At 35.5% G+C, this 14,411-nt stretch overlaps 1 protein-coding gene across 2 annotated transcripts in view; it reads right to left on the reverse strand.

Moving 5' to 3' along the window:
• RFTN1 (raftlin, lipid raft linker 1) overlaps positions 1-14,411 on the reverse strand; it is a 118,454-nt gene that overhangs the window by 36,116 nt on the left and 67,927 nt on the right. For both annotated transcript variants that reach the window (XM_039321231.1, XM_039321232.1), the window contains exons 5-6: positions 10,684-11,014; positions 4,795-4,998 (exon numbers count right to left, since the gene is read on the reverse strand). In XM_039321231.1, coding sequence (XP_039177165.1) covers positions 4,795-4,998; positions 10,684-11,014 — 535 coding nt within the window. The remainder of the gene's footprint in view (positions 1-4,794; positions 4,999-10,683; positions 11,015-14,411) is intronic.

Raw genomic sequence — 14,411 nt, forward strand, 5'->3', positions numbered from 1 at the left:
ATTCCAGGGCTTTTCAACCTTTTCACCCATTGTACCAGATAAGCAGTAAGATGGAAAGAAAATTAAGCAATGAAACTGAGAGTTCCTGGATTAGAATTTATTACACCATCACATTAAAAATAAAAGTATTTCCAATCTTGTGGGAAAAACAGTGGATTCACTCCTACTGATAATATTATTTAGATCAGGGCTTTTCAACCTTTTCACCAATTGTACCACTTTTAGAATATGGCAACATCCGAGTACCACCAGTCACCTAGCAAGGTGTCAAAAACTTGATGACCAAAAAAAAAAGGGGGAAAAGTGATAAGTACAGGTAGGCCTCGACTTATAACAGTTCACTTAGTGACTGTTCAAAGTTACAATGGCACTGAAAAAAGTGTCCCCCAAGCCACAGCTGAGCAAGATACCTGCATGCCCACCCAGTGGTGCTCTTCCTCTTGTCCGAGGTTTTCACTGTTGTGAGCATTTCTGTTGAGAATTAGCAGCGGGGGGGGGGTGAGGGGTGTTTGGTTTTTATTCGGTTTTTATTCCCCCCATCTTCTGGGTGGTTCCAGCAGGTTTTGGTCATTTCACATGACCCTGGAACATTGTGACCATCATAAATATGAATCAGTTGCCAAGCATCTGAATGTAAATCACGACCCTGGAGATGCTGCAACATTCCAGCTGATCAGCACTTCTTCTGGGCTCAGCAGAAGCACCAGGATTAGCACCGAGCTCCAGCTGGATCCTCGTGCTTCCACTGATAGTCCCGAAGCACTGATCAGCTGGAAAGTGGCACTGATCTGGTGCTTCCGCTGAGCCCTGACAGCCTTGCAGCTCCAGCCAGCCATCTCTCGCTCAGGCTTGTGTGGTGCTGCCACCGGTTCAGCTCATTCCCCTCCCCCGCTACCACTTTTCTAGGATGGTCGCGTACCACCTGCCAGGTGCCAATTTATCACAGGTGGTACCCGTATCACTGGTTGAAAAGCCCTGTTCTACACAACTTGCTAATTGTAGGTAAGCAATGCTGATATTACCATCTTAGGAATCAGCGAACTAAAATGGACAGGAATGGGTGAATTTAACTCAGATAACCATCAGGTATACTACTGTGGGCAAGAATCCCTCAGAAGAAATGGAGTAGCCTTCATAGTCAATAAAAGAATAGGAAAAGCAATACTGGGATACAATCCCCAAAATGACAGAATGATCTCAATTTGAATCCAAGGCAAACCATTCAATATCACAGTAGTCCAAATCTATGCCCCAACCACTGGTGCTGAAGAGGATGAAATTGACCGGTTCTATGAAGCCCTACAGCACCTTATAGAATTAACACCAAAAAATGATGTCCTTATCATCATGGGGGATTGGAATGCTAAGGTAGGAAGCCAAAAGATAACCAGAATAACAGGCAAGTTTGGCCTTGGAGTACAAAATGAAGCAGGGCACAGGCTAATAGAATTTTGTCAAGAGAATACGATGATCATAACAAACACTCTTTTCCAACAACCCAAGAGACGGCTCTACACATGGACATCACCAGACGGTCAACATAGAAATCAGATTGACTATGTGCTCTGCAGCCAAAGATGGAGAAGCTCTATACAGTCAGTAAAAACAAGACCAGGAGCTGACTGTGGCTCAGATCATAAGCTTCTCGTTGCAAAATTTAGGCTTAAATTGAAAAAAGTAGGGAAAAGCACTAGGCCACTCAGGTATGAACTAAATCATATTCCTGATGAATATACAGTAGAGGTGACAAATAGATTTAAGGAATTAGATCTGATAGACAGAGTGCCTGAAGAACTATGGATGGAAGTTCGCAACATTGTACAAGAGGTAGCAACTAAAACCATCCCAAAGAAAAAGAAATGCAAGAAAGCAAAATGGCTGTCTGAGGAAGCTTTGCAAATATCTGAGGAAAGAAGGGAAGCGAAAGGCAAAGGAGAAAGAGAAAGATACACCCAATTGAATGCAGAATTCCAGAAAATAGCTAGAAGAGATAAGAATGCCTTCTTAAATAAACAGTGCAAAGAAATAGAAGAAAACAACAGAATAGGGAGGACCAGCGATCTCTTCAAGAAAATTGGAGATATGAAGGGAACGTTTCATGCAAAGATGGGCATGATAAAGGACCAAAATGGCAGAGACCTAACAGAGGCAGAAGAGATTAAGAAGAGATGGCAAAACTACACAGAAGAGCTATACAAGAATGAGCTTAACATCCCAGATAACCACAATGAGATGGTCACTGACCTCGAACCAGACATCCTAGAATGTGAAGTGAAATGGGCCTTAGAAAATCTGAGCAACAACAAAGCTAGTGGAGGTGACAGTATTCCAGATGAGCTATTCAAAATCTTAAAAGACGATGCCGTAAAAGTGCTACACTCAATTTGCCAGCAAATTTGGAAAACTCAACAGTGGCCACAGGATTGGAAAAGGTCAGTTTACATTCCAATTCCAAAGAAAGGCAATACCAAAGAATGTTCAAACTATCACACCATTGCACTCATTTCACATGTTAGTAAAGTTATGCTTAAAATCCTACAAGCTAGACTCCAGCAGTATGTGGATTGAGAACTACCAGAAGTACAGGCAGGATTTCGAAGAGGCAGAGGAACTAGAGATCAAATTGCCAACATACGGATGGATCATGGAGAAAGCTAGGGAATTCTAGAAAAACATCTACTTCTGCTTCATTGACTATGCTAAAGCCTTTGATTGTGTGGATCACAACAAATTGTGGCAAGTTCTTAAAGAAATGGGAGTACCAGACCATCTTATTTGTCTCTTGAGAAACCTATATGCGGGTCAAGAAGCAACAGTGAGAACTGGACACGGAACCACTGATGGTTTCAAAATTGGAAAAGGAGTCCGGCAAGGCTGTCTACTGTCGCCCTGCCTATTTAACTTATATGCAGAGCACATCATGAGAAAGGCAGGGCTAGATAAATCAAAAGTTGGAATTAAGATTGCCGGGAGAAATATCAACAACCTAAGATATGCAGATGATACCACTGTAATGGCAGAAAGTGAAGAAGAACTAAGAAGCCTCTTGATGCGGGTGAAGACGGAGAGTGCAAAAGTTGGCTTGAAACTCAACATTAAGAAAACCAAAATCATGGCATCCGGCCCTCTCAATTCCTGGCAAAGAGATGGGGAAGAAATGGAGGTAGTGACAGATTTTATTTTTCTGGGCTCCAAGATCATCTCAGATGGGAACTGCAGCCAAGAAATTAAAAGACGCTTGCTCCTGGGGAGGAAAGCTATGGCAAATCTAGACAGCATACTAAAAAGCATAGACATCACCCTGCCAACAAAAGTGCATATAGTCCAGGCCATGGTTTTCCCAATTGCAATGTATGGCTGTGAAAGTTGGACCATAAGAAAGGCTGAGCGCCAAAGAATTGAGGCCTTTGAACTACGGTGCTGGAGAAAACTCCTGCGAGTCCCTTGGACTGCAAGGTGTTCAAACCGGTCAGTCCTAGAAGAGATCAACCCCGACTGCTCTTTAGAAGGCCAGATCCTGAAGTTGAAACTCAAATACTTTGGTTGAAGCAGTAGGTGTGAACTTAAATGGACTCCAGAAGATGGTAGAGGACAGGAAGACCTGGAGGAACGTTGTCCATGGGGTCGCGATGGGTCGGACACGACTTCGCAATTAACAACAACAACAACAGTGCTTAGCAAAGCCAGTTTGGTATAGGAACCATATATTCTAGTTCCTGTTTGGGCATAAAGACATCTGTATGGCCTATGGCCAATTACTTTCAATTCTAGGAAGGAGGCAATGACAAACCACTTATGAAAAACCTGGCTATGAAAACTGAAGGTACTAACCATGCAGTCTTCAAGAATTTTACATGACTGAATGTAAGAAAAAAAGTTTCAATATTTGTTTATTTATTTATTATTTAGCCAGTCAGTCAGTCACCTGAAAGGGCCTGAATGGACAATGCCACCCTTAGCTCACCCCAATCCTTGCCCAGAAGCAGCCAGTAAATGTGCTTTCCTACAATACTTCCAAAGTAATGTTTTCTGATTTCTCCGCTGTTCTTCAATCTGAAGTAGGCAATGTGTGCATGCCTATTGGTTGTTGGATAGAATTGTGGCCATTCCTGCTTTTTATAATAAACAGATTCACTGATTAACCTTTTCTGTTTTCTTTTAAATATACTCACTGATGGATAGAAATGAAATCATTCTTCTGAATGTGGTCAGCACAAGAGAAAGATAAATTTGAACTATGAATGACCTGTAAATATTTATTCCAATTGCTTGATACATTGTTGTTGTACCTGTAATGGTTATGGTTATTTGCCTATCTCACATAGTAATTTGTCATTAACACATAGGAATGCCCAGTTCTTTATATGTAACCTGTCAGCGCTTTAACTGTCCCCCACTAACGTGAATTTAGATGCCACCTGATTTTAAATCTGTCCATTTTCTCTCAGACACATCTCATAGGCTTTGAATTGAAACTTTTACATGGCTTGCTTTTTATTAAATTTTAAATAGATCATTCCCATTTGAGCATTGTTCCACAAAACAGCACATTTTACAGAAATGTAAATGAGCAGCTTATAAAGGTGCTGCTGCTTCAAAGATTGTTCTTGCCTGACTGTAACAATTCATACTCAGAACAGCATGTAATTTCAAAGGGCAATAAGCATAATTAAAAAAAATTAATAATTTCAGTCTATTAAAAAGGCTGAAATTGAAACTGAAGCAAGAAAGCAAGGCACAGATTAAGAGTCATTTAAGGAAATTAAGGCAAGTAATAGAAGAAAAAATTCTTACCATTTATCAATCCAAGACCCAAGATGCCATGTACCAATCTACTCCCTCTCCGGAAGTGATCTGTCATGTGCTCAAGCCAATTGGCTTCTAAGGCACAAATGCTTTTTCCATTGTTGATGATTCTTACAGGTACAGTTACAGTATAGTATTGGCTGGATGTCTGCAAGGTCTTTGGCTGGTTGAAGAGTGCCAAGATCTCAGTTTCTGTACAAAAATATAAGAGTAGAAATAGTAATTGTAGGACTAGCAAATATGATGCATTATCTTTTTCCAGATGTGCTAGGATCTAAAGTCCTGGGGCATGACTGCTACACAACTAGAGAACATCGTCGGAAAACTGTATTATATTATAGGAAATATAATAAATAACAAATTTAACAAGCACAACTTGAGTTTTCTCATATGAATTGAAAGTTTTGGATAATTAATACAAACAGAATTATTTAATAATTACTATACATAATGATCTGCATAATGTAGTTAATATAAATATGTAGCATTGATTTTTATGTAGTTAACATACTTGGATTAAAATATTGGTCTGATGATCAAATCTTGCCACCTATAGCTGCATAAATAAAATAAAATAGGAAACTACTTTATATGTCAAAAGCAGTAAAAATAATTGATATATTAGAACATAAGTTGCCAAACTGTCTTGGTGCACATTGCCTCTGATATCTCAAAAATATTTTCACAATACCCCTAACTGTACCTGTGAACTAATTTGAATGATAGTTTGAGCAATAGCTGACAAGAGGTCAAATCTAGCTCTATTTCACTTGAAAATTTAAAATATTTTGCAACACCAGGATAGAGAGAGCAATATACACATTTTGGTAATCATAAAATTTGGGGAACCCTACTAAAAATTGTGGTTGTTTATCACATCAAAAATATGAATAAATAATAAACATTTAATATAAAGTTAAAATACAATATAAAACTTTGAATATTAAACACTACCTCCACACATAGTCCTATTTTAGAGTAACAAATGATGCCTTAGCTTAGGGCACATTTCTTAACATTCAGAAATCTTTGCAATGAAAGATACTTCTGCTATGATAGTAATAATTCTGGTTGCTATTTTATTTTGATTTCATGACCTCCTAGTGCTATACAGAATTATTATCCAGAAAAGGCAAGCAAAGTTACTTCCTTTAATTCCAGGAATTTCCATTCTTGACAAGAACACACCTCCACCCAATCAGAACACACCTCCACTCAATCAGAAAACAGCCAAACTCCCATCCAATCAGTTCATACCCCCACTAGCAGTTAAAAGGAAGAAACAGCTACGATCACACATTGCTCCTAGAAGCAAGAAGCCAAAAACACCAGCCTGAAGATGACGAATGGGACTTCGTCGAAACGTCACCAAGACACTTCCAATTTGACACGGGAGAAAACCCGAATAACCAAAGACCTACATACAAACACCCGCGAAAACCTCAGAAAACAAATAAAGTGGTGTTTTATATATTGCCTGAATAATATGTTTAAATTAGCAGATATAGCATAAATAATGTTTTTTGTTTTTCATAATTAAAAAAATGAGCAACATTTTGGGGCTTCTTCTTCCTCTGGGAAAACTCCTGCACATTTTCCCCCTTGTCATTAGTGATTATGACAATGGTCACCACTAAGTTAAATCTTTTTTTTTCTTTTCCACTTGACCCATTTTTAATACTCTGATTGTTCTTTCAAACTGCAGAATACAGACAATATTTGAGCCCCACTTTAAGTATAAAAAAAATATTCAGAAGTTCTTACCAGCTATACTTTTTAATGGAATATTGTACAGGGGAAAGGAACATACAGGGTAAGGTCATATACCATGGCAGCCTTTCTCCAAATTAGCCCCTCCAGATATGATGGCATTTACTATGAAAAATATCTAGCTATGGTAGAAGACATCTCACTGGGGAAGGCTGTTCTGTCAGCCTCCTCACTGTCCTCATACTTGAGAAAATTTCTAAAAGATACTGTTTTTATTGTTTTTAATCATAAAGGGACCTTGCTTACTTAGAACAGGGTTTTTTCTTCTAACCTTTTCTTCAAAACTTTGATAAACTAGGCAAGAATAATAGCACTCTGTTTCTCTATGTACAGTTACAGCTATATTTGTGTCAGTAGAACATTTAAAGTGGACTGCTCTCTGTCTAGTTTGCATCTCTGTGTTTCTGTTGCATAACCACAAGAATCATCATAATTTTTTTCTGGTATATTCTTTTCTAATACAGCTACTGTAATATTACTAAACCATTTGGCATTATTTATCTTACTTATAATTGCTTATTTTACTGAGTTGCCCTTTCCTTTAAACAAGAATAGGCAACTATTCTGAGCAGATGGGCACTTTAGAATTTTGACAGTGTAATTTGAATCTTCTCACATTTTACTATGAGAATCGGGTGCTTGTCTGTTCATAAAATAGCTACAGTTGTGGGCAAAATGCCTATATATCAGTATGGAAATTGTTCTTGTTAACGCCAGAAGGCACCCAAACTACTACAGTTACCTTTGTTTCCTGGACAGGTGAGTATACTTTCAAACGAAGTACTGAAGCTGGTGTACATCAGTATGATTATCAAACATCAATAGTTTTATTAAATGTTTATTATGTTTATTAAATGTTTGTTTAACTCTTCAGTTTAAGTCTGTAAAGCTGTGTATCTATTGTTCTGACAATAATGCAAAATTAGTAAAAGGTATTATATGACAATATTCTGATTTAATTAGATCTCTTTGGAACCTAATACAAGGTTTAAACAGCAGTTCTAAATACAGAGAGTAATTTAGAAGTGTGGCCTGATATTGGCAATTTTCAACAACAACAAAAACAATTCCTAGAAGGGGAAAGATAATGCTTATCTGATGATTTAAGGAGATTGTAAGAAGAGTCCGTCAAATCCTCAAAAGGGATTCTAGAATGCATGCTTTCTAGAATAGCAGATTCTATGCCATGTACAGATGTTTCTATTTTTATGCAATACTATATATGATATTAATTATAATCATTTTGCAAGACATAATGTAGACACACACACGTAGAGAGAAAAAGAGACAGCTTTCCTATTCAGAAGTCTTACAGAGAGAGAGAGAGAGAGAGGGAATTTGTAAGAGCTCTAACGAGGATAAAAGTAAACATGACAATTACAGGGAACCTGTTTTAAATTTTTGACACAAGAATATTACTAATTTACTACTGTCTTTCAAGTAATTATGCTACCATGCCAAACAAGGCTGAATAAAAAGGGAGTCTAAATATTTACTTTATGATGAAAAGTAAAACTTTATTAATCTGCATAATTGCAAATATTATTATCTACAAATTATCATTATTCAACACTTGAGCTAGTCTAATGTCATTGTGACTCCATATACACTGCAGTTTTCAAAATTTGTTTCCTTTATTTAGAAGACGTAGACATCTCTGATATGTGCACCATCTTCAGTCAAGAAGTAGTAAATTGAAATAAATCTGAATCTGGCAGAAATTGGCAAGGAGAAAACTGAAGTAACACACATACAAAAATAAATGGTAGAAAATCTAACCCTTTTAATCTGTCTTTCATCTTATGTATGCTAATTATTTCCATCCGGTTACATGTCAGATTCTACTCAATCTTAACCAATCCCCCTAAATAAGTCTACCAAGTGCAGTAGCTTTCTTAGCTTTCTCCAAATGAACCTCAGTGCTTCTTCTGCTCTTTTCTTGTGTTGATCTCCTATTACTTTATTTTTTATTCCAATCAATTTTAGCTTCTTTCAGAATGCTCCTTCCCAAAGATGTGTGAGCATTTTCCATCATTAGGTAGAGTGATGGCAGTGAATTTCATTGACATTACACCCTCTGCTGATGAATAATAAACCTGGAATTTTTAAAAAGCTGCATTATCACAAAAGCACCAAATAATAATAAAACTGAAAAAAATGGATTTAACACTACCTACTTTTGGAGTTTGGACCATAGTACTGGTTAATTCCCACGGGAGCCCTTAAGCCCTGATTATAGTTTTTCTTTCTTCATTCTTTTTTCTTTTTCTGATTATTTTTGCAGCCTTTCAATGCCACAGGTATGGCTATGTAGTAGTGATGTCATCAGAAAAATGATATAGAATTCCAAACTGACATTTCGAAAGTTAATAAAATACCCAGATTAAGCCCAATAGTATCTATATTTGCTATATACAAAGCTTTTTTTTTTTTAACAAAATGAAGAACTACACTAGTTCAATAGCTTGAATCACAAAATAAGAATCTAAATGTGTTCCTCAATCTTAGTTTCATGCTGGAAGAATTTGCTTTAGCATTAATTTAGCGTTATTAATTCTCCTCCAAAGAAATAAGTATTTTGATTTGTTTGTGACATTTCAAGGTCACAGTCTGCCTTGAGTTCTTGTTCCTGTGCCAGTAACTTGCTTTTATGACCCGCAAATTGCTTTTATATAAAACAGATATTTTTGTTACATACTAAATTTTCTGATTGGCCACTACCCTATTGCAGACATTTTGTGAGCAAGCATATACACTTCATAGAAGCCGTTTTATGATCCTATTCATGGCACAGAATAATGCATCCAGTGGCCCATAAAGGCTGGAAATCCCTAGCCTAGCTGATATAACCCATGTTTCCTGAAGGCTTATCCATAAAAATAGATACCAATACTTTAACTGATGAGAAGGCAACAAAAGCCATGCTTTAGATGTGATATTCTGCATAACTGAAACTTATAAAGTTTTTTTTTTTGAGAATAATGCAGTAACATACATACTGTGAAATGTCCTTCCCCTATAAACTAGCAGCAAATCACATAAGTTTATTCTGCTATAGGGAGGAACTCTAGAAGAGAAAATAAAATTGGATATACTAATTAGCCCTTCAAAGTAAGTCAGATTAGGAAACAGGAACAAAATTCAATAAATGCTACTTTACTGTTGTAACTTGTAATAGCAGAATACTAAAAATCTATCAGTTTCTTTCTGACTCTTCTTACACTAAAAAAAAAAAATCAAAACAGGATGATTTTGAATTGTTTTCTCATATATTCCACCTTCCAGAAGTGCTTTGTAATTATTACTGCTCTAACATGCGATCCAGTCCTTCTCCAACATTTCTGTGTTTCTTTGAGCAGAAAAAAGGATATTGCTGGAAAGATAAGGAAGATGGAAGAAACACCAAAAAAAAAAAAAAAACACCATTTTATCTAAGAGCTGCTTCCTTTTATAGTTATCCTTCTTTTGTCTGGGATTAATAACAACCTTGGATAGGGCACAGAAACAAGTCAAAATTCCAAGTTAAAACTAAACAGCAATCACAGAAAAAGCAAGTATTTGTAAACCATTTTCAAGCTATAGTCAAATTTGATTTTCCTGACATTGTAGTAAGTAAGGATTTATACTCAAGAGATCGTATTGGAGCAGAGTTTAATGGGTGATATTGGGCCAGCCAGTCTTTCTCCATTCAACCTCTTCAGATAATTATTGTGGGAACAAAATTAGGGGAGAATCTCATATATACTACACTGTCTTAAGAAAGAAAAAGACAGAAATAACTGCAATAATATTGCAATATATATCACTAAACATCTCTCTTAGTAAGGGAATCTAATACATAAATTCAAAAAATAACTATCTTAAACAAATGTTAGCTTATTTGTGTGCAAAACAGATCAGTAATTGTATATTTCTTAATGTTCTGTTTGTACCAAAGTACATTTATGCTTATTACACATTATATAGAAAATAATATCATCATTAGTACAAAATGAATGGCAAAATGTATTTTTCATTCCTTCAAAATATTACATTTATGAAACAGCAAGTCAAGACCTTAACCCCAACCTACTTTCAATAGTCTTAAGGAAGAATCTGCATACTCACCATGAAGCTGCCCTCCAAGTTCTTCAGGAGAGCTCAAGCTAAAATGCTCAGTGACCGCCTGTTCACCTCCTAGATCTTCACTAGGGTTCACCTGCTGGTTACTACCTTCTTCTTCTCCTGCTGGGACTTTGCATACATCAATGTCATTTCCTTTTTCAAGATTTAATGAAGCACAATCTTCAGGAATATCTAATGGATTCTTGTCATCTTTTAATTCTCCGGAGCTGTTGCTGATAGATATTACAGCACTACTACACTTGGAGTTCATTTGGGAAACATGCTGAGGTACTATCCCAACAAATTTCAAGCCCCGACTTGCAGCATCTTGAATCTATAAAATCAGGAGATAATATTTTAATTTATAAAATGTCCTTGAGAAATATGAGTGCTTCAAAGAAGTGCAGAAACTAGAAACTAAAGTTATTTTATGGTTGGATTTTTCTCTAGTGCATAAAATGTCCCATTAGACTGGTATACTACAATCCAAGAAGACTATTAGGATTTTTTTTTCTTTAAAAATAAAAAAATCCCTAATATAGAGAAAAATTCTTAGATTTTTAGGTACTTTGCCATCATCAGGCATTGAATTCATAATATGTTATATTAGGTAAATAGTCTCCAAAATATAAAAGTTTATATGGTTCTTTCTTATATTAGAATGAACATTTTTCTTAAACTCCAAGACTGCACTGTTTCAATTTTGTATTGGTTTATAAATTATTTAATTTTTAATAGAAAATCAGAAGACACTGAGAGAAAATGTTAGCACTGTTGAAAATATTACAGCAGCACTGAAGGCAGAACTGCAAACCATAGCTATGCAGAAAACAACTTTAAAGAACTCAGAAAACAGATGTGATTGTATGGCATTATATAAATAGTATATAGGGAAGTTACGTACAGGATGTGGGAGAGCTAGGTGAAAAGACAAATCTGTGAGTGAAAACAAAGAACAGCAGTATTCCTTCAGCAACAATACCTATTTTATAAAATATCATAAAAAATTACACTTCATAAAACTCCATTTAATGAAAATTTACTAACTGAGAAATTTATATATATATACTACCATTCTTTTTTATTCTTCTGAATGAATGAATTCAATGTTTACCCTCATACTTCCCAGTAACTGAGTCTAGGTTTAGTTTGCCCTGTGTAATGTTGATTGCAATTTGGGCAGCTGACTTAATATATCATGCAGTTTTTTTTTTAAATTAAATAAATAAATTAACTAGTAAATAAAGTCATTGGATGATCAAATAACTTTAGTAACTCTGTTAGGTGTGAATTTGATAAAAATGATTTCTCAAGAGTCAGGGGCTTTGTTCTGTATTACTAATCTCAATATATTCAATAATAAAATAATAAATAAATAAATAAAATATATTTTACTAAATGAGAAAAATTATCTCTAAATATTGCCAGCAAAAGAGAAAAAAATCTTACTATTATAAACATCTGAAATTATTTATATTTCTTTCAACTAAAATTGCTGACTAGAAGCAGGTTTCTTAATTATCAATGTATTTTACAGGAACAGCATCATAGTGGCACTTATCTATTTTTGCACGGATACAGAAATAACATCATAGCAACAGGTAGAAAAATGAAAAGCTTGAAAAAGAAAAAAAAAGAAATGGCAGTTAAAATTGCAAATGCAGTTCAATTTATATGCAAGTATAAAATAGTAATATAGGCTGGGGAAAAATTGAACAATAATCTAACAGATTACTGAGGTCTCTAATATCAGAGACCAGATTCGGGAAAAAGATTTCGGTGTATGGTGTGTACTAGAATAAAAATGCTGACTCATTGTGTAGCATAATTGAAAAACGATGAGAAATTTCATCTGGAAATCATTTTGAAAGGTACTGAAATACATTTATAAAATGTGTGGGTTTGGCTACAATTGGATAATTATAAGAAAGAGATCTGATTATCATAAGAGCTTGTAAAGATAGAGAATAAAGCAAGAAATGCGTTTAGATGATAATAGAATAGAATAGAATAGAATAGAATAGAATAGAATAGAATAGAATAGAATAGAACTCCATGTTCAGGCAGGAAACCCTCTACCATTTCGGACAAATGGTTGTCCCATCTCTTCTTTAAAACTTCCAATGTTGGAGCATTCACAGCTTCCAGAGGCAGGTTGTTCCACTGGTTAATTGTTCTAACTGTCAGGACATTTCTTCTTAGTTCTAGGTTGCTTCTCTCCTTGATTAGTTTCCATCCGTTGCTTCTTTTCCTGCCTTCAGGAAATAGCTTGACTCCCTCTTCTTTGTGGCAAAACCCTTCCTTTTAATGGTGAAAATAGTATATTGTAGGTGGACACATAAGCTCTTACTATCCATTCACTGTCTTCTATTCCAATGCACATTCCCTTGTTTGAGACAGAGAACAAGCTTGATGTAGTGGTTCAGGAACCAGGTTACAAACTAGGAGACAATGAGTTCTAATCCTATCTTGGGCCCAGTGCCATGTAAGTTATCTTGGCCCAGTCACTCTTTCTCAGTCCTAGGAAGCAGGCAATGGAAAACCACTTTCAAAATCTTGCCAGGACTGGTCCAGGAATGAACACTGACTCAAAAGCACACGCGAACACATCTCAGAGATAAAATCTACATCTTCATAAGGGACAGATACATCCAACAGCTCACAAAGGCCAAAGGTTTTCTATTATTTTTTGTAGTTTCAAAATACAAATAGAAACTGGGATGCAGAAATATAACATCTTTCCACAGACTCATATAACGCATAATGTATTGTTTAATTCAAATTGTTCACTTCATTTTTATTGGTTAATTAGAAGCTACCCAGTGTCAGTTTTGTGGCCATATTAATTAATCAATCAATAAATGTAGAATTTCCAGGAATGATGCTGTATGTTAACAAATTGGCATAGAGGCAAAATCTGTTCCAAGACTAGGCTATTCTCTAGAGGAAAAAGAAAAGTCTAGCTAAGAATTGTCCTTAATTTCTTTTTCTGTGTATTTCAATCTAATTTACGTCCTTGGTGGTTTTTATTTTTATACAAGCCCAGCCATTTGCTCATTTTATGTAACTTCAGTCTGTTTATATCAGAGTTTATAAAGATATCAAACCAGCATCATCTCTTTATCAGAGTCTTACTTTTCTATCGGTTTTTCTATCAGTTTTTTGCTTATTTGCTATTAATGTGATATCGCTTGTGACTATCTAAAGTCAAAGGGTATGTTAAATTCTCTTTTGATCTTCCTTCTCTTCTTCTTTTTCTCCTCTTCCTTCTCCTTCAATATCACCATCATGAAATCCACTCTTCACTTTGATGAGAAGCTGAACCAAAGAAGAATGGTATTCACTTTTGGCATATTTTCCAGGCTGGAAAAAATGCAAAATTGTGTTGTTTTATGTGTCAGTTAGCATGTCAGATATGGCAGTGATTATTCCCACATTCTTTTGCAATTCTAAGGGATAAATATAACAGCATGAGATAGAAAGCTAAACTTCAAACAAAAGCAATGTAAATACGTTTTCTTTTTGTAACATGGAATCAGTGTAGAGAAGATGTACTATCTTCTTCCAAATACCTTGTTTCTTCTGCCTCTAATGTAAATAAATTTTGAATATTAGACATATTTATAATGCGCACACATTGATTCAAATATTTTCAGTGAGTACAAAAAGCAACTTAGTGTAATGAAGGAATGCTATAAATGAAGGAATATTTCCCAAAGCTATAGAAAATG

Source organism: Crotalus tigris, unplaced genomic scaffold, assembly GCF_016545835.1.
Source record: "Crotalus tigris isolate CLP2741 ecotype Arizona unplaced genomic scaffold, ASM1654583v1 scf7180000023722.550826, whole genome shotgun sequence".
NCBI lineage: Eukaryota > Metazoa > Chordata > Lepidosauria > Squamata > Viperidae > Crotalus > Crotalus tigris.